This window comes from Passer montanus, unplaced genomic scaffold (assembly GCF_014805655.1).
Source record: "Passer montanus isolate IOZ18808 unplaced genomic scaffold, ASM1480565v1 scaffold73, whole genome shotgun sequence".
NCBI lineage: Eukaryota > Metazoa > Chordata > Aves > Passeriformes > Passeridae > Passer > Passer montanus.
Genome location: NW_024372481.1, coordinates 1100807 through 1120600, shown reverse-complemented (window position 1 = coordinate 1120600; position 19794 = coordinate 1100807). Strand labels below are relative to the sequence as shown.

General features: G+C 56.2%; 1 protein-coding gene across 1 annotated transcript; it reads right to left on the bottom strand.

Annotated features, from left to right (window-relative positions):
* Positions 1-242: 242 nt before the first annotated feature.
* AGPAT2 (1-acylglycerol-3-phosphate O-acyltransferase 2) lies at positions 243-8713 on the bottom strand. Its single transcript, XM_039730565.1, has 6 exons — positions 8472-8713; positions 4762-4895; positions 4167-4342; positions 3935-4030; positions 2370-2442; positions 243-1912 (listed from the first exon to the last, which is right to left on the bottom strand). The coding sequence occupies exons 1-6, from the start codon at positions 8657-8659 to the stop codon at positions 1761-1763; spliced, it is 819 nt and encodes a 272-aa protein (XP_039586499.1). The 5' UTR covers positions 8660-8713; the 3' UTR covers positions 243-1760.
* Positions 8714-19794: the final 11081 nt, after the last annotated feature.

Below are 19794 nucleotides of genomic sequence, written 5' to 3'. Positions count from 1 at the left end.
GAGATGGGTACAGGAGTGGGTGCCCATCCCTGCAGCTCCCCTTCTGCTCTCCAGGAGCCCTGGAGCTGGGATGGTGCCTCACCAGTGAGGCTGGGTGAAGCACAGCCCTCCTGCCTGGGGGGCACAGGGTGGGGACAAGGACCCCCCCTGCCCCTCCGTCACCAAACCCACCCCCTGCAAGAGCTCAGGCCTCAGCACCCCCATCCTCCTCCCTCAGCCCCCACACAAGACAAGGAGGCTCCTTTATTTAAATAACCAAAGGTGTAATTTCTTTGTTTGTTTTTTTTGGTGATTTTTTTGTAAAGCACATAACATTCTCAGCCCAATTAAAAGTGAACAGCAGACAACTGCACATAGAGGCACTGCTCCCTCCTCCCAGGAGGAGTCAGACATGGTTCCCCTCCCCAGGAGCCCTCCCAGGGCCCTCCTGGGTTGACCCTCCATGACAGCCCTTGATCTGCCACTCTCACAAAGTGCTGGTTTGGTTCCCATGCTCCCACCCCGACCCTTCCCATCCCCTGAGTCTGTACTCCAGTGAAGCCCCTGGCAGCACCAGCTCAGCCCCAGGGCTCCTTCCATGGAGCTCCCTGCCTTTCCCAGCTGAGGCTTCAGCCCCAAAATGCCAGATAAACACAACTCCACCAATGCAGGCTGCAGGAGCTGCCTGTGCTGGTTACCTGAGCAGCCCCAGCTGGCTCATCCCAAGGTCCCCTGTGCCACAAACAGAAGAGCTAAAGCTGAGGAACCATGGACCTGACCCAGCCTCCAAGGGCATCGACATTCCACATTCCCGGTGAGGGACCCAGGAGCTCTGTTGGTCCATCACCCCAAGGCACAGGGGAACCCCTTTTATCTGCCTGGGAAAGCAGTTTCTATCCCCCAAAGGGGGAGCTGAAGCCTTCCAAGCCTTCCCAGCCCCGTTCCAGCTGCAGCTCACCCACCCTGTGGCTCTGCAGGGGTTTTACAGCAGCAGCTCCGCCCCGCAGATCAGCAGAGACGCGGGACAGGCACCATCTTTCGGCCAGTGCTGACCATGACAAGTGACAAAACGAGCACGACAGAGCCCTTTGCCTCCCTAAGGGGCATTGCAGGCACCGGGATGTGACCAGGCTGTGCCACCACCGCGGCGGGGAGTGGCAGCAGTTTGCCAACGTGATGCTCTTGTGACAAAAGGGCATCTCGAGGGGACAGGCTGTGTGTCCCACTGGTGGGTGGGAGTGCTCTGGGTTGTCCAGGGAGGACACCACACTCCTAGCACTGCTGAAAAGCCAAAATCTGGATTTTCACCCCAGTTCTCAGCCCTGTTTGAGCATCAAGGTTGTGCTGATACAAACTGCTGCCTGGTGGTTTCCACCTGGGACATCACAGGGCCTCCTCAAGAGCTGAGCCTGCAGGAACACAGGTGCAGGGACAGTCACACGAGGCAAAGCTCAGGCTCCAGGCAGGCTTTTGCTGTCACCCCAAGCTAGCTGCAAAAGCTGGGGGAACTCACCTCTCTGGTCATTGAGCCCTTTGGTAGCACAAGTTTGATGCCTGAGAAATTCAGAAAAAGGAGATATTTCAAAGTGAAAAAATGAACCCATAAGAGAAATCCACTCAGAGGGGAGCCTTAGTGCTGGCTTGACACCCTGTGTGTGCCAGTCTGTGGTGCTCCCAAGAGTTAGAAATCACTGCAGAGGAGAAGAAGATCCTTCAGTATTTGGCAAGAACAGACAGGTCCCTTCAGCCACCACCACATGGTGACACCACTGCAGAAGCCTCTAGGATGAGTCCTTTGCCTTGCCTGGATGGCCTGAGAGCTTGAAGAGGGTCTCCCTCATGGTGCTGAAGCATCTGTCAGAGAGGTCGGTGACATCGTCTGACGTCAGCCCTTTGGTCTCCACTGGAGGCAGAACCTCAACCTTGATTTTTCCTGGGGACAAGAGAGGAGCCTGTGAGAAACCCACACACCACAGGAGCTCTGTTCTCTGCCCTGTTCCCCACCCTGGACAGCCCCAGCACAGCCCTCAACCCCTCCCAGGGCTTCAGGCATCCACCCCTGGAGCACAGGCAGAGTTAGATCCCAGCTCCAATGGCTGTGCCACCCAGAATAATCCCCCTGTGCCCCAAACTGCCATCCCAGCCAGAGCCTGCCCACAGCAGGAGGTGGTAACCAATTTTTAATGAAAACATCCCTCAGTGTATTTAATTACAGCCCTTCCTGAGTTAACCCAGCCCAGGCTCTGGTGCCAAGTGCTTTGAACTGCCTCCAAACATCTCCCAGCGGGGCTCCTCCTGCTCACCCCAGCTCTGCTTCCCTCCCACACCCTTGTGAGCCAGATCTCCACACGGGACAACAGCCACCCTGTCTCCAAGTGACTCTTTGTTACCTGATGTAAACAGTTTTGTCTTTGGGTTATAGAAGGTGGTGAAGGAGGAATACACCACAGGGATCACTGGGACCTTGGGGAAGGGAAGAAAAAGAGGAGTTACTGTCACTTAAGGAGCTCAGGGCAGGCCAGAGACAGGCAGCAAATCCCACACAACAGAGCTGACCTGGCCTGGCTCTCAGACACACAGGGAACACACAGCCCCACAAACAACACCCACTTCCAAAGGGTAGAGCAATCAGCAGCCAAACGGAATCAAAACCACTCCCCAAAAACTCAAGGCACAGGGACACTCAAGGAACCAGGGACAAGTTCCACTCTAGCCTCAGCTCAGCACTGGCTTTTACAGCTCCTTGACCCAAGTGAGGCTCCAAACCCCAGGTATTTTCTGTCCTGTAATCAAACACTGCAGGCTGCCTGTTCTGACAGGCCTTGCCTGCTGTACAGGCACGTGTCTGGGGCAGGGTGGCTGCTCTGCTTTCAGTTTCTAAGAAAAGGAGTCACCAGTTATTATCAATTGCTCCTGGGGAAGCTTCAGACAGACACAGGGCCAGGAGGGCAGGCAGAGCTGTTATTCCAGTGCTGGTAACACAGCCAGGATCTACAGCTGGTGACTCAGGGGGGTGTAGCAGAGGCAGGACCAGTTCCATGTCATCCTTTCCTCCAGCAGCTGCCAGGCTGCATCACCCAGGCAGGAATGGGGATGGTACAACACAGGCTACACCCTGGGCTTGGCCAAACGAACCCAGTGAGAGAGTTGGCATCTCTTCCCTTTCCCAAAAACCCTGCTGTAACACCTCTCCTGGGGAAACCAGTTTCCGCTGAGGCCTCGAGTCATCCCAGCCTCTGGCACACTGCCCCAGCACTGTGCCCAGGCAAACACCCTGCTCCTGAGACAGCTCTGGCTGGCTGAAGCTGTTTGCCTGCTCCCCCACTAACTGCTCGTGGATGCTGTCATTTTGGAGAGAAAGACATATCAAGAACTGCCATATGGCTGCCAGGGAGGCAGCAGCTATTTTCACACAGAGCAAGCCCAGATGTTGCTCTAAAGCACAAGAATTAACAATCCTGAATCATCACTACACGACTGAGACCTGGGGGATTGAGAAATGAATTGTCAGCTTTGGGCTTCCCCAGAAAAGAACCCACTGGGCTCCCTGCCAGGAGCGAGCTCTGGGCTGCAGCCATGCCCCCAGCAACCCCTGGGCACTGGCAGTGCCCTGCCATGCTGCCAGGAAAGCCTGGAGATAGGGATCAAGTGTGCCTGCCCCTCACACTGCTCCCTCCAGAGGGGACACCAGGACTGAGGCAGGCAGGAGACAGGACAGGGCAATTCTCCACTGTCTACAGCCACTCATGCCCAGGGTCAGCTCGTTCCCAGAGGGGATGGAAAAGGCTCTTGGGCTGCTGCAGGGCAGCACTTCTGACACCAGTGGTTTACCTGAGTAGGTGTTACTTGGGAACACAGCTCATCTGAGAGCAAACAAACCACACACTGCACGATCAGTGTGCAGTGCCACTGCAAATGCACTCAGGGTTCCCATGCAGGGGCAAAGCACCATTACCTGTGCCTGGACAGCGAGATGAAATGCTCCTTTCTTGAATGGCAGCAAATCCCCAGTGCAGTTCCTTGTGCCCTCTGGATATACCCACACCTTCACCTGAAAGGAGAGACAAGGCTCTGCTCCAGAAATCCACTTGCAGTGGTGGGAGACACCAGCCAGCTCTGCCAAGCTGAGCCAGCACCAGGAATGGTGGCTCCCATGCCACCCCACCCAGCTCTACAGTGACACTCACATTCTCAGCCACCATAGTCTTGGCCACCTCTGACATCACCATCTTGGCACTACTGGTGCTCTTCCTGTTGATGAAGATGACTCCACCAAGGTACATGATGAGCCCCACGCTGCCCATGTACATCAGCTCCTTCTTGCCCACCTGGACACAGTTGTCGGGCAGGACCTCCATCAGCCCTAATGGGATGGCAGAGGGCAAGACCCAGCAGTCACCCCTGGGACAAGGACAGGACGAGGACAAGGGCACCAGGGACAGGCTGGTGCCTTGCTTCTCTCCCAGCTTCTGAGAGCAGGAGGCTTGGCACACAGCAGAGTTGGTGGGACAAAGTGGCTGCAGGTGACAGCAGGACACCCCAGAGGCAGTTCATTCCCCAGCCCCAGGGAGTCCAGCAGGGCCACTGGCACAGGTGCTGGGCCAGCACCTCAAGGACAGCAGAACCTGGGGTGCTGCACAAGTGTGGGGTTGCTCAGAGTGACAGGAGACCCTTCCCCCAACCAGCACTGATGGGGAAGCTGCACCAGGGGCTGCTTGTCCAGGAGGTACAAGCAGGACATTTCCCAGTGGTGAGCAGGAGAAATGTTCTCTTCCTCCTCACCCATCATGTCGAGGACGCTCTGATGGTTGGACACAATGACAGCAGGGCCCTCCACCTTGAAGTTCTCCAGCCCCTTCACCTCAAACCTCACGCCGAAGAAATACTTGAAGGACCTGACAACAGCTTTGATGATTCTGCAGAAGGAAAAAAAAAAAAGCAGTCAGCAGGACAGCAGGGAGGGCAGGGACTGCTACACCCAGTGGGGGTGGAAAGAGACAAGAAGAGCTCTAGGACAGAGAACCTCCAGTCTTATTTGTGCTGTGGTCCACCCAGGTGTCTGCCCTGCATGGTCCCAGTGCTCCAGGAGTGCTGCTCACTTGCCCTGCTCAGTGCCATAGTTCTGGGCTGCCCTGGCGCCACCAGGCTCTTCCTCCTGCAAGCAGCAGGGCCCCACAAGTTGGTAAAACAATTCTTCCACTCCCCAGCACACCCGACACCCAAGGAAGGCTCTGCCAGGTCTGCTCCCTGCAGTGCTGGAAGATGGTGCTCAATGATACAAACAAACCTGGGGTGCCCAAGGAAGGAGGGGAATGAAGGTGAGAAACACTTCCCTGCACAAGGCAAGGATGCAGGCAGCAAACAGGATGCTCCCCACATGGCTCGGCAGAGGCTGGGTGCCCAAAGCAAGCCCATGCTGAAGATTTTGCCCTTCCCCAGTGGATCTACAGGTCTGACAGAGCTCCAGCTTTTCCCAGCTGGGACACTCCAGCAGCTCCACTCAGCCATGCCAGAACTGGAGCACATTTCCTTGTCAGCCCACAGGAGCAGGGCCCATCTATGCCACCCCCTGACCGGGGGACTTGGGGACTCTCCAGCTAGGCCAAAGGACACAGGCAGAAGCTGGCAGAACACAGGGGCTATTTTGGGCAAGGGAACAGCCATTTACCAGGACAGGTGGCAGAGGAGCCAGCACGTGAACAAGGCTCCCAGGAACAGCCACCAGCTTGGATCTGCTCTCCCCTAGAGCTGATTCAAGCTGACCTGACCTCCAGCAAGCACCTGGATGTCCTGTCTTAGGGCCACCTTCTCCCTGGCAGACAGGGCATGGAGCTTTCCTTCTTGCAGCAAGAGATTGAGGGACAGCCAGCTCTGTCCCCACCACAGGGTCCAGCTTGGGAAGTGGGCAGCACCATCCTGCTGAGAAGCATCCTTGTCACTCAGGTGGGAGGTGAGCACCTGGACAGCATCTCATCCTGGCTTGGCAGCAGCTCCCAGCATCTGCTCTCCAAAAGTCTCCACAAACTCTTGAGCCACAGCACTTCCCCCAGCTTGCTCCTACTCCCAGCAGGGCTCACATCTCCGTGGGATGTCCCCCCATGCAGACCACACGAGCTGGCTGTGACACTGGAGTTCAGGCCAGGCCAATGCCCCGAGGTGACACTGCTATCAGTCCTCATTTCAATTTGCTGCAAAGAGCCACACCCAGGGAAAGGGCACGGGGAGGAATGCAGAGCTCCCCAGCTCCCCAGCCCGCTCCAAGGTTACAGGGGTGCAGGCCAGGTGGAGAGATGGGCTTACAGGTGAGACGAGGCAGGGTGACACGAACCAGGGAGGTCATGGGGGATGCCAGGCCACCAGGGTGACCTAAATCACACTTCTCCTCCCTTCTGACTGCCAACCAAAAAAGAGGTCACCGCTCTGGAAGTCACAGAGCTCACTGGCTGCTGGGAGAGGCTGGTTACACATTACTCAAGAGCAACCATCCAGCTTCTTCCTGCCAGCCCGGGGACAGACTTTCCTTGCACAAGATGTGGCGTGAGCCACTGAAAGAGGCAAAGGGGCAGAGCTCAGAGCAGGCAAAGAGCAGGGGTGACCTGCTGGGCTGGCCACGTCACCCACAGGGTTAAAGGATGGATCCGAGTCCCCTGCAACACCACAAGTGACTTCTCTGCCGGAATCATCGACTCAGACGTGGTGCAGCCACAGCTGCAGAGAGCTGTAAAACCAGTGCACTTATTGCCAGAGACAAAGAGCACAAAAATGACAGGGAATGGGACTTTTCAGTGCATCCCTAACAGTCTGAGTATGAAAGCCAGCAGCCCCCAGATTCACGTGCTCTGCTCCACAGCCAGTCACAGAGGCTTGTTTAGGATACTCTGATTTTCAAGGACTACTGAAATCTGCTTACCAGATTGGAAGCTCTTGCAAGATGTTTTACCACAGATAAACAGTTCTATCTCTATCAGACACCCTGGGTAACCTCTTCCAAGTCACACCAGCTTGACACTGGAGCCAGCAGCACAGCAAGAACGGGGTGTTCTGCGCCAGGCAGCAACACCATTATCTCTGTCTGTCCACCAGCACATGCTCTGCTCCAGCCCCCTCTCCCAAGCTGGAATAAGCAGCCTGGGATGTTGGAGAAATAAGGAGCTCACTGGATCACCTCATCCATGAACCTCCCAGGGGCTAGGATGCATCATCAGGATCTTCAGCCAGTACCAACTACAAGGAAACAACAGGCTTAAGTTACAGGAAAAGGGTGGTTCTGGCCAAAATTCAGCCCTGGGTTTCAACATGAGGAGTTATCCAAGGCAAGTTCTTGTTTCCAAATAACTCCTTGAAGTTTACAGAAAGTTTAGGGGGTTTATTTGTGGGGGGAACTAAAAGGATAGCATCTCCATCACTGACATCACAGTCTCCCAGCTGCAGAGCGGGCTGAGCATTGGAAAGCTGCTCCTGAGTGAGCCAAGGCAACCAATTGGGGGGAAATAAAAGGATAGCGTCTCCATCACTGACATCACAGTCTCCAGCTGCAGAGCGGGCTGAGCGTTGGAAAGCTGCTCCTGAGTGAGCCAAGGCAACCAAAGCTGGAGAGAGGGCAAGGCTGGAGATCACAGAGCAGACTGCCTGGGGCCATGGCACCAGCTGGGACCGGCAGGGCACAGCCCTCAAGGCAGCACATCAGCGCCCTGTGCCAGCTCCCTCCGCCCATGTGAAAGCCACACTGCAAATCAAAGTCCAGCTCCACCTGCTCAGATGCTGCCAACCTTTGATCCTAAAGGATGTTAAGGCTCTCCTTTCCCCTGCATCCATATGACATGCTCAGCAGAGGTAAAAAGCTGCCTAGGAGAGAGCAAAACCAGGAAATAAGCTGTCCTGTGCTGCCAGCAGAAGTGCCAGCTCTGCCCGTAGAATGTACCTTGGCATGGAGAGGAGGTGCTGGATGACAGCAGCCCCTTGGCCCTTGTCACAGGTGTCCTATCAGGGGACACAGGGCCACACAACAGCTGCAGGAGAGCTGTGCCCTGGCAGCACATGGCACACAGCCTGCCAGCCTCTGCTCCTGGGGCAGGAAACACCCCAAACACAGCCACCAAACTGTTAGAACCAAAAGGAACCTTCTGGAGAGCAGCTCCATCTGCCATGGCAGGGTCACCCAGTGACACAGGTGTGTTTGGAATGCCTCCAGACAGGTAGATTCCTCACACTCCCTGGACAGCGCGCTCAAGTGTTCTTCCACTCTCAACAAACACTGCTCCTCCTGCAGCTTTCCCTAGAAAAGCCACCACCGCCACCTTCCAGGCGCTCCATCCCCAAACGTGCCCTGCCGAGGGCTGTGCCACGGGCCAGCCAGGACAGCCACCCCTGAGCCCAGAGGGGACCCCGGGGCTGCGATACCACAGATGTGACAGAGGCTGCCGCCGCCCCAGGGGCTCCAGGCAGCGCCGGGGGGGTGACACCGCTGTCCCCAGCGCCCGTTCCCCCCTCACCTCATGTTCTTGACGGTGCGGCCGCCGTTGACCAGCAGGCAGGCTACGGCCGCCACCGCCGAGGCCACCAGGCACAGCAGGCAGTAGAAGCCGATGCGCAGCGCGAAGTTGACGGTGGGGCTGAGCTGCATGAGGACGTGGAGCAGCAGCAGCACGGCTGTGCCCCACAGCAACCACCCCATCTCCATGACGGCTCCACCCGGACCAGCCGCTACTGCCGCCTTCTCCCCGGGCACCCCGCGCTGAGCCCGCCTTATGTGGGCGGCCCGGCCCGCCCCGCCGCTCCCTCGGCGGGGCGGGACGGGCGAGCGGGGAACGTTCCCTGTGGAGCGGGCATTCCTCGGGCTGCTGGGCGGGCCGCGGTCGCCATGGCGAGGGGAGGGAGGCGGTTGGTCCCCTCACGGACCCCTATGGGGCTTTGGTCCCCTCGCGGACCTCTGTGGGGATTTGGGTTGTGGAAGTTTGGGAGCCTTATGGAGTCATGTTGAGTTTTGGGACCCCCGTGGAGCCCGGGGAAGGTTTTGTCTCCTCATGAAGCCCCGTGGGGGGGTTTGGTCCCCCCACGGAGCCCTGTGAGAGTTTGGTCCCCTCACGGAGCCCTGTGAGAGTTTGGTCCCCTCACGGACCCCTATGGGGATTTGGTCCCCGCATCGAGGGTTGTGGAAGTTTGGGAGCCTTATGGAGTCATGTTGAGTTTTGGGACCCCCGTGGAGCCCGGGGAAGGTTTTGTCTCCTCATGAAGTCCCGTGGGGGGTTTGGTTCCCTCACGGAGCCGTGTGGGAGTTTGGTCCCCTCACGGACCCCTATGGGGATTTGGTCCCCGCATCGAGGGTTGTGGAAGTTTGGGAGCCTTGTGGAATTGTGTTGAGTTTTGGGACCCCCATGGAGCCCGGGGAAGGTTTTGTCTCCTCATGAAGCCCCGTGGGGGGGTTTGGTCCCCTCACGGAGCCCTGTGAGAGTTTGGTCCCCTCACGGACCCCTATGGGGATTTGGTCCCCGCATCGAGGGTTGTGGAAGTTTGGGAGCCTTATGGAGTCATGTTGAGTTTTGGGACCCCCGTGGAGCCCGGGGAAGGTTTTGTCTCCTCATGAAGTCCCGTGGGGGGTTTGGTTCCCTCACGGAGCCGTGTGGGGCTTTGGTCCCCTCATGGAGCCCTATGGGGGTTTGGTTCTTGCCTCAATGGTTGTGGAAGTTTGGGACTCTCGTGGAACCATGTGGAGTTTTAGGACCCCCATGGAGCCCGGGGAAGGTTTTGTCTCCTCATTAAGCCCTCTGGGAGGATTTGGTCCCCTCATGGAGCTGTGGGGGTGTTTTGTCCCCTCATGAAGTCCTTTCGGGGGCTTTGGTCCCCTCATGGAGCCCTATGGGGGTTTGGTTCTTGCCTCAATGGTTGTGGAAGTTTGGGACCGTCGTGGAATCAGGTGGAATTTTGGGACCCCCATGGAGCCCTGGGGGTGTTTTGTCCCCTCATGAAGTCCTTTCGGGGGGTTTGGTCCCCTCATGGAGCCCTATGGGGGTTTGGTTCTTGCCTCAATGGTTGTGGAAGTTTGGGACCGTCGTGGAATCAGGTGGAATTTTGGGACCCCCATGGAGCCCTGCGGGTGTTTTGTCTCTTCATGGAACCCTGTGGGTGTTTGATCCCCTCATAGAGCCGTGTGGGCCTTTGGGACCCTCATGGTGCCATGTTGGGGATTTTCACTGCCTGTGTGGTGCCATGGAAAGGTTTTGGGGTCCTCCATGCTGTGAGGGAGTTTGTGTCCCTCAGGGAAGCATGTGAGGCTTGGGGACCCTCATGGACCCTCACCCACCTTCTCAGCTGGTGCTTGATGCTGTTTTTCCAGCAGCACAAATGTGCTGAGCAGGATGGAGCTTTCCTTGCTGGCGCTGGGGTTAGGATAGGATCAGGCCCTGAAGCTCTGTGGGTACAAAGCTGAGATGGGAGATGAAATGTCTGTTGGAACCAACACAAACCATTAATTGAGCTCGGCTGGTTTTGCAACACTTTTTATAGCGAAACCCAAGTCCTGCAAGTCTCTGTGGAGACTCCACTGGGGTAAGATGTGACCCTGTGGTTCTGAGCATCCCCTTGGAATCCACAGCTTTGCAGCTCCTGGAAAAATCAAGGAAAAGTGTTAGCCCTGTTAAAATAACCATTGTTCCTCAGCTGTCCTTGGATTCACCAACAGAGGTTGTGTGCTGTTCCCAAACGAGCACCAGAAAAAGGAGAGCTCACTGCACTTTCCCTACCCCACAGCAGCTTTAGGGCTGGGAGCAGCAGACAGGCTCCTTCTCTACAGAGAGCTCCTGGCTGGCACTCCCTACGCCTGCCAGGCAATGACATCTCAGAGCTGGTCTCATGATTCCAGCTAATGCCACAAAGAACCCTTATTGTATTAGCATCTCCACACAGCATTAGATTAATCCCCGCTGCCTGTGTCGTGTGGGCTGTTCAGGGAGCCTTGCTCCAGTGCCGTGCCAGCCAACATATGCCTGGGAAGTCACCGAGACCTTTGCAGCTGAGCAGACGCTGGGCCCGGAGCGATTCTGTGTTATCCTGGTGACTTTTTGCTTTTGATGACACGGGAAGAAGGTCCCTGGTGATCTGTCACTGGGGTGTCGCGCGGGCCCATCCGCGGAGCTCATAAACGCTGGCTGACGCTGGGAATCTGAAATGTAAATTCCGTCAGGGCCGCGGTGCCGGCGGCAAGCGGAGTGAGCAGATCCGGCGTGGCGGGCTTGGTGCAACGCTCCACGTGTGGGCTCCTGGAGGAGCTTGGCTGCCGTCCCCTTCTCCCCACGCTCTCCCGCATGTTATCTGGAGTAATGCAAATGAAACACGTAGTATTAGTCTGCAGCTCAAGGAAGGGGAGTGCGTTCTGATGCCAGATTAGAAGCCAGACATGGGCCTGCCTGCGAGCAAGCAGAGCTGTCATGCTGAGTTATTTCATAAGGCAGGCGGTGCTGCTGCCAGATGACGACAGCCCGTGCGTTAACATTTTCATAACAGACTGCCTGATGGAGGAGGCCCGAGAGCCTCTGCCCGCTGTGCAACACAAGGATCACCTCATCGCCCTGAAACATGGCCATTTTGGGGTAGAGGCAAAGGTAGACCCCATCCCTGTCCTCCCAAGCTGCAGCAGCCAGGATGAAGCAGCTCCAAATTCTCAAAAAAACCTGGTTTGCTAGATTGTGTAGTGTGTTTTGCATGTTTAAACTACTGACTGGATTATTTAAACATGGTAGAAGGGTGCCCTGCAGGTAATGTAGCTGAGCAGAGCCCAGAATCCTTGGCAGGAGGAAGAACACATCAAGTGCCAAGCAGAAGGGTCCACGCAGCATTACTGCTGGTAGGATTTCTGTGCCTGCATCCATGAAGAGCCGTGAAGCTCAAAAGCATTACCCTTGTCTTACAATAATCTGACTGTGTTCTTTTATCTTTTATTTGCCTAAATTTATTTCTTCCCTTGGCAACAACATGTGACCTCCCTGTGGATAACTAGCTTCTGACTGGAAAAGAAACAGAGCCAGGGAGAACATCTCCCACATACGGAGAAGGGAAGGAGGGAAAGCACTCGGAGGGGTGGGAAGGAAGGAGGGATGTGTCCATCTCCTAGCTGAGCAGGCTGTAGAGCAGCAGGAGGCCACAGGCTGGGTGGGTGCTGGGCAGAACCCTCTGGAGATGCTGGCTGTGCCAAAGGAAGGCTGGATTTGTGGAGAATCTCACTTGTGCTGCCTCGCCCTGCCTCTGCCCTTGGCCTCCCACAGCGCCTCTGGCAGCTCTACCCATCGGCCTGCTTCCCTTTGCCTCCTGCCAAGGGCCGTGTGTTGAAAGCAGCAGCTGGGTCTGGTGACATTAAAGTGGGGGGGAGGAGGCAGCAGCCAGCCAAACATCCTCGTTCGTGGCCTTTTCGTGGCATGCATGTGTGAGGCGGGGAGCCCGCACAGGAAGGGCTGACAGCACGAAGCCACGGGCTGTGCAAACTCCTCAGCACCGCGTGCTGGGTGCTGCACAGCAGCCTCCATTCTCAGGGGCTTGGGGACAGTGAGGTGATCCACACATTGCTATCACTGCTTCCAGATCTCTGTCAGTCTGTCCATCCACGTATCCATTGATCTATCCTCTTCCCTTTCACCTGTCTGAATTAGCAGCTGGCTTTGGGAGATGTGTCAGAGCCCAGTGTCACTGTGTGTCACCTCTGTGTAGCTCAGGGTACACAGGACAGTCCAGCATCACAGCACTGACGTGTTTACCCTGTGTAACACCCCCACATGAGCAGGGCCTCAGGCTGGGAACTTGGACCTTGTTTGTATCCATAAGCAAGGCTGCCCCAAGGGCTGACATCACTGGCTGGCATCAATTTTCCTGGAAGTGTTGTCCTGGCAAAGACAGAGAAGAGGTTTGCCCTGGTTGGGAACACCACAGTCTGCTTGGTGAGGATGGTGCTAAGAGCAGTTTGTGCAAAGGATGTGGGTGAATCTCATTTTCCTGTCACCTAAAAAGGCACATGGGAGGTGAAATTTTCCTGCTGCTCCTTGTGTGGGCAGCAGGGAAGCTCACGGCGAGCCCACAGTCGCAGGGGCAGAGCTTCATCCTGACCCTCAGCCTCCACGCTGGCTCCTGCTGCTCCATGGCCACGCTCCCTGTGGTTGCTGGGCTCCTCAGTAATCACACGTCAGCTCTGGTGACAACAGAGTAAACACCGGGGAGGAACCGGCTGGTGACTCAGCGTGGCTCCAACTGAGGGCTGCAGTTCCCTGCTCACAACAGAGCCTTGCACAAGAACCAGAAGCATGAGACTGCTAAACTGCCCGGCAGGCACAGCCTCCGCTGGCCTCTGGAAAGGCAAAGAGCCCAAAGGACTTTGACTCTGGGAACATGCAATTAAGAGAGAAACGTGTTTTAAAAGGCTATTAAATAATCTGAACCTTCCTTCCTTCCTGTAACCTTTACTCACCTACAAGTAACTTTATTGGAAAAGTGAGACGTCATCCTCTGGGATGTCCACACCAGGCAGGTGTGGATTTGAATCCGTGCAGGACACAAGGCAGGATGCTGATCCACAGAGGAACACCACATCAGCACTCCACAGAGCGCCAGGGCTGTCACCGAGGCTGAAGACTGGTGTTTGCAGAGCCAGTGCGCATCAGGCAAGGATTGCAGCTGGGTTAACACACCACCAAGCCCCCCAGCACTGACTTTTATTTTTTTGCTGCTGGTAGACTTTGCCAAAAACAGGAGGCAGCAAAAGCACAAGACTTCCAGATCTTACGGTTACATTTACGTTTGTAACCACAGGCTGGAAATCCCCTGCGCCTCACGGTCTCTGCACCGTGCTCGTAAATGAGGGTGTGCCCAGTACAGGACATCTTGTCTGGCTGCAGCTCTCAAGCTCTTTCAGGCACAAGGATGTACAATTGGAATCACTTTTTTTTTCTAAGTTGCAATATGATTAGGCTTTCTCCTAAATGTCATGTGTAAATAAAGGAAATCGAATTGTTGCTGATGGATTTTGTGCCAGTGGAAGGGACTGTGTTGTTGACCTGGAGACTGATAGACTGAGCAGGGAAGGCAGAGCTGTGAGCCAAGAGCTTCTCTTGGTGCACAGCCTGCGACTGGAGAGGGCTTTGTTGCATCTCCCACGCCAGGGGTTCTCAGCTCAGGGAGCCCCTGCTCATCATCATCATCATCATCATCATCGTGTGTCCCACCTGAGCTGGATTCCCATAAAAAGTCTGCCTGGTCTGGATTCAGCTGGTGGCGCTGAGCTCTGGGTGTGTCTCCAGGGCTGGACTGCCAGGTATTTATGGGCTGTGTGTGCCCCACCTGTGCAACCTGAGCCAGCAATCTCATCCCCTCCTCTCCTGCAGCCCTGGATCCCTGTGCTGCGGATGTGTGGCTGCAGTTACAGGAATGAGGAAGATCGTGTTTCCCTGGGGATCTGCAGTACTGCAGACCACTGCAAAGTGGGACACTGGGGTTCTGGGAGTCGAGGCAATGTGTGCCCAGAAAGGGACACTGATTCCACTGGAATCTCCATCCCTGCCTCCCAAAGGACATTTCCCTTACTCTGCAGCATCCCATGGCACCTCCTGGGTGCAGGCCCTGTTGGTTGAGCCATGCTCCCTCCCCAGGTTGAGTGTGGCATTCCCGGGTTGCCAGACCTGCCAGCACTGTGCCGCAGGGTGTGCCAGCTCTGTGGCACACAGCAGGACTAAAGGGCCCTTGGGCTAAGTCCAGGTGTGCCATTCCTGTGAAACCTCCCCAGCCCCAGATCACCACGAGGCCGCTGGTTGCTCTGCTGGTGCCAGAACCACCACCTTTGAAGATGATCCCATCCTCCTGTTCCTGAGCAGGTCTCCTGCCCCTTCTCTGCCTCTCCAAAGGAAAATGGGCTCCAGCACCTGCACAGACCCTTGCAGGGGCTGAGCACAGGAGCTGCTGGAGAAGAAAAGGCGTGTTGCCACCACAGAGCAGTGGAAATGTACTGACACCGCTGGGCAGGGCGGGAGGGAGCGGAGCAGCCCGGGGTGCTTCCAGCACAAAGACCGTTTTTCTTGTGAACAGCTCCAGTCTTGCCACAGGAATGAATTTGGGCTGGGCTGAGCTCACACAGGGCTGGATCCTGGAACAGGCTGCTGGGATTGGCTGCACCACAGCCAGGCAGCAGCTTTGTTTAGTTTTAGAAGAAGAACAACGTGAAACCAGCACCCAGGTCTTTGGGCATGTGAAATCAGTGCCCATCTCTTCCAGGGGTGCCTGTGTGGGAACAGAGGGTCTGGGCAATTGCTGGGTAGGATGCTAGGGACCTGGAATGGATGCCACAAACTCCCCAGGTGCTGCCCTCTCATTGCACAGCCCTGCTGGAGCTGCCTGTGTGTTGCAACTGGCTCAGGATCTCCTCCAAGTGCCAGAGTCCAGCACAAGGTGAATTCTTTTCCTGGCAGACCTCCCTGGAAATAAACCGCGCACACCTCAGCGGGCTAAAATCCACACAGGGAATATGTCTGCATGAAACAAACAGTCGCTCTCTCTCAGTTTCCTCTCTTATTGATTAATGCCTCTTAATGACTCTGACCTCAAAAAATCTTGTAGTTGCCGCCTGTCACAGGAGATCAATGGAGCAGCATTAGCAGGAGATAGAGGCAAACTGTCCCAGGTGAGCTCTCTGCCGAGGCCAATCTGGGAGCAGCACAATCAATAGTTCATCATGACCTCTCCCTCTTGCTTGCTTTTTTTCTCCTTGAGCTGGTTGGGCAATAAAGTCTACTCTGAGCTTTCACCAGGACTAGATTATAACTATCCAAATTGATCTGATCTGTAAAGGATAAAAGGGCCTCTTAAGCCAGCTGTCTGCACTGGCAAAACTCAAGTGGCTGAGCAGACAGGGTCAGACCCTCATTAATTCCTGGAGGCTTGGGACCCTGCTCATGCCATGCGTGAAGGCTGGACCACAGTGCTGGAGGGAGTCAATTAGTCATGACAAATCCAATCCGACTTCTCCCCCAGAGCTTTCCCAGTCAGTTGCCTGTGCTGCTGGTGCCTTTTCACGAGTGCAACGTCATTGAAGCCACCATGCCCTGTCCCTCCCATGCTCTTTTTGTGACAGCTCCTTGTTTCTCTTATTATCCTTTCTCCAGGGAGAAATTGTGCTGAGGAGGAAGAGCCCTTTGTTGGATTGACATTTGGGAGATGCTGCAGTGAGCAGAGGTGTCCCAGGTGAAGCATGGGACAGAGGAGTTGAGGGGGGGGGTTCTCCTTTGCTCAGACAGCCACTGCCTTCTTGAAAACCTTCTGCACATCAACCCTCCAAACTGCAGCCTCTCTCCTCACTGAAACTGATACACAGGGAGCGCCTGGAAGATGAATGTTGACTTAAAAACTGTGTCCAGAGCTGCTCATCCCACCTGTGCATCTGTGTCTCTTCTGAGGCCAGCTGAGCCCCGTGCCTGCTCCAAGGAATGTCTCCCTGGCCGAGCCTGACTTTGGGAGCCAAATGCCCAGGGTGAAAGCCATGCCCTGGCTCTGGTGTGGAGCGACTGGGAGCTGGCAGGGGCACTGGTGAGGGAGGAATCCCTGGGCTGTGTCTCCCAGTGCATGACCTGATGATGAATAACTCCATAATCCAAGCCAGTGCAGAGATCTGCTTTCTCAGCCCTCTTCTCCGAGCTCCTTTGCAAAGCTCCCTTTCCTCCTTGGCTGGGAAGCGCCCACGGTTGGCACATGATGGAAATCCCAATGAGAGAAGCTCCCCTTCCAGAGCCAGCACCGCAGGGCTTCCAGCCACAGCCACCACCCTTTGCCTTTAACCCCAGCACTGCCTGCAGAGCCCTTGAGCTTCCTCTCTTCCACCTCATAGTTCAGGGACATGCCTGGGGTGTCCCCAGCCCAAGGGGATGGTGGTGAATGAAGGGTGAGACCCCCAAACAGCTCCCAGCAAGCCAGGAGCTCTGTGGGGGCTGCAATGCTGGCCCAAAGCATCCAAGGAGCCCCAACACCCCCATTCAACCCCCCTTAACTTCGTAGTGCTTAATTACAAGTAGCAGGGATGCAGAGAGGAAGCAGAGGGGGCGAGCACAGGACAGATTGGAGGGAAGATTGTGCTGGGGGTGGCAGGGCTGTCAAGCCAGAAACACAAGAGCTGATTAGCATTTCTAATTATAACCGCTGCGCTGAGCCCGGCAGGGCCCGGCAGGCAGCAGAGGCAGCTGACGGGCTGTGCGGAGCCAGCTGTGGATGCCATGCAGGAAGCGCGGGCGATCAGCCTCAAATCCTTCAAAGATGCACAGAAAAGAGCATTAAAGCCTGCATCCATCATCTCCGGAGCTGCCTGGGAATGCCGGGTGCCATCGCAGCCCGCCCGGGGCAGAGATCCCTCTGGTGTGTGGCCATGGGGCTGATCCCGATGGCAGAGGAGAGGGGGGAGAGCATGTGCCCCTCTTTTGGTTTGGGATCCTGCACCCCCCTGCCGGCAGCAGCGCTGCGGGAGATGGCATTGGGTTGTCCCCAGCTGTCACCCAACTCTGACATCCCACCCAGAGGAAGCTGGGCAGCTCAGGGTGCTCTGCAGGGGACGGGTGGCTGGGGGTCCCTGCTCACGAGTCAGGGCTGCTCTGCACTGCTGTTAGCTCTGGCTGGAGATCATTTACTTATTATCATTTAGTCAGGTAAATATTTCGGGCCAGCAGATGAGCGCTGCAGGGCTGTGGCTGCCCGCGAGCTGCCATGTCCCCAGGGCACGGTGCTCTTGGGGACGTGCCCGCAGAGCCACCGCCTGGCAGGGAAGTGATCAGAGGCCAGCGTGCGGCACGCTGCGGGCTTAGCTGGGATTAGCAGGGCTTTGACCAGGAGAAACTGAAGCGACTTAATCAAGGCAGCGAGCGAAAGAATTCCCAGGGAGGAGCCGAGCATTGGCTGATCCCGGCATCTTCTGGATGCTGACAGCGCCTGCGGGAGCATTTTCCCCACCTTCGAGCTACACAGCTCTGGGTGCCTGCCTGATGCTGGAGCCCATCCTGGCAGTGCCAGGAGAATTTTGAGGAGGGGAGAGATCCCTTGCACAGGGGCAGCAGCCCAGGCAGTGCATCCCTGGTGCCTGGGATAGAAACTGGAGATGGGCACCATGGGGAGAGATCTCACTTCCCTTCTGTGTTGAATACAAGGTATAATCACACCTGCAGAATTTTTATTACTCTTTTGATTGGATTAATTAATCATTCAGTGATAACTGCTCATTAGGCATTCTAACAATCAATACTAATCACTTAATTACTTGGCGTATTACAGCTTGGGATGGTCTGCTCATTCCTAATTAGATTCGCTGGACAATCCACCCCTGAATTTTGCAGAGCCCCCAGCAGAATTCTGTGGATTTCAAGCCACCCTCAGCCCTGGCCCAGGTATGCCATTTCCCATCTCCACCGAGGATTCTTCTCCCACTCTTGGCTTCCAAAATCAGGGTTCAAGTCAGAAGGAGCTGCAGGAACAGGGTGAGCAGGGAGTGTGGAAAGCATCCAGCAATGCACCTTCCTGTCCCGGCTGTTTCCCGAATTACCAGCCCCACCATCAAAAATAAATCTCAGAGGCTCTTCTTTTTTCCTGTCTTAATTAACACTAAAAATAAGAGCCTGCCAGAGAACCATCCTGGCTTCAGTGGGATGGTACAAGCTGCCTGGATGGGGGCTGTGGGTGGCCGAGGTGACTTGCACTGTCCCCGTCCCTGTCCCTGCCGTGGGCAATGTCAGCCCAGCCCACCCAGAGGTCAGGGCTCAGCACTGGAGCAGCAGGGACATCCTCGGGGTCAAAAGCAGGCAGCAAACACTCTGCAGAATTTGGGAGGTTTCAGGCAGTTTTGTGTGATGCTCCTTATTCATCACCATTATTTGGATTAGCCCAGCAAAGGCTTTTGCTCATTAGGCCCTGATTATTCCGTGCTTGGCACTCACACTGAGCTGGGATCTGGGCTCGCAGTGACCAGCTTGTTTTCAAAGGTCATTTAGAGCCAAAATCAAAGGGAAGGAGCAACCTGAGCCCTGAAAAGGGGGCAAATGGATAATCTGAAGATTTGCTGATAGCAGGCAAGGAATTATCTTAACAATGCCCTCGTGACTGACTCTCCCGGATCCTTTCCCATCACATTATCTGCTCTCTGTCCCCCTTGCTCTAACTTGCCTGTTCACACAGGATCCCCTGCATGGGGCTGTCCCTGACCTGTCGGACACAAAGTCTTGCTGTGAGCTTTCCCTGCCCGGCTGCAGTGCAAACAGGGAGGACCAGCCAGTGCTGCTGCTGGGATTCAGGGTGGGGAAAAGACACAGCAAGGAGGAGAAGGAGCAGCAGTGATGGCAGGGCTGAGGGGTGCAGCCCCCAAGCTGTGCTCGCAGGTTACCGGCTATGGGTAACAAGGAGGCAGTCTGGCCATCTGCCACCCAAAATGGCTTTGAACAAACCTGAGCTGCTGTGAGTGCTGGGGGCCAGGTGGGATCAGCATCTCCACAGACCCCTCTCTGCTCTGCCGGGAGGGGAGAGCATCCCGTCCCCAGGGATGGGATACATCCATCCCCAGGCCCCTGTGTGGTGGGGTGAGCCTGGGGATGGGATCCCCGAGTGGATGGAACCCCGGAATGTGGGATGGGCGCGGCGATGAGCTCCTCAAGCAGGATGCGCGGGTGGATAGAACAGACCCCCCAGGCTGTGGCGTGAGACCCCCGGGTGGGATGCGCTGGGCTGGGCTTGCCCCGGGCCCGGCCCCAGCGGGCAGCAGCCCCCCGGCCCCCCGGGCTGCGGCGGAGCTGCGAGCGCCGCCCCCGCTCCCGCACCGCCCCG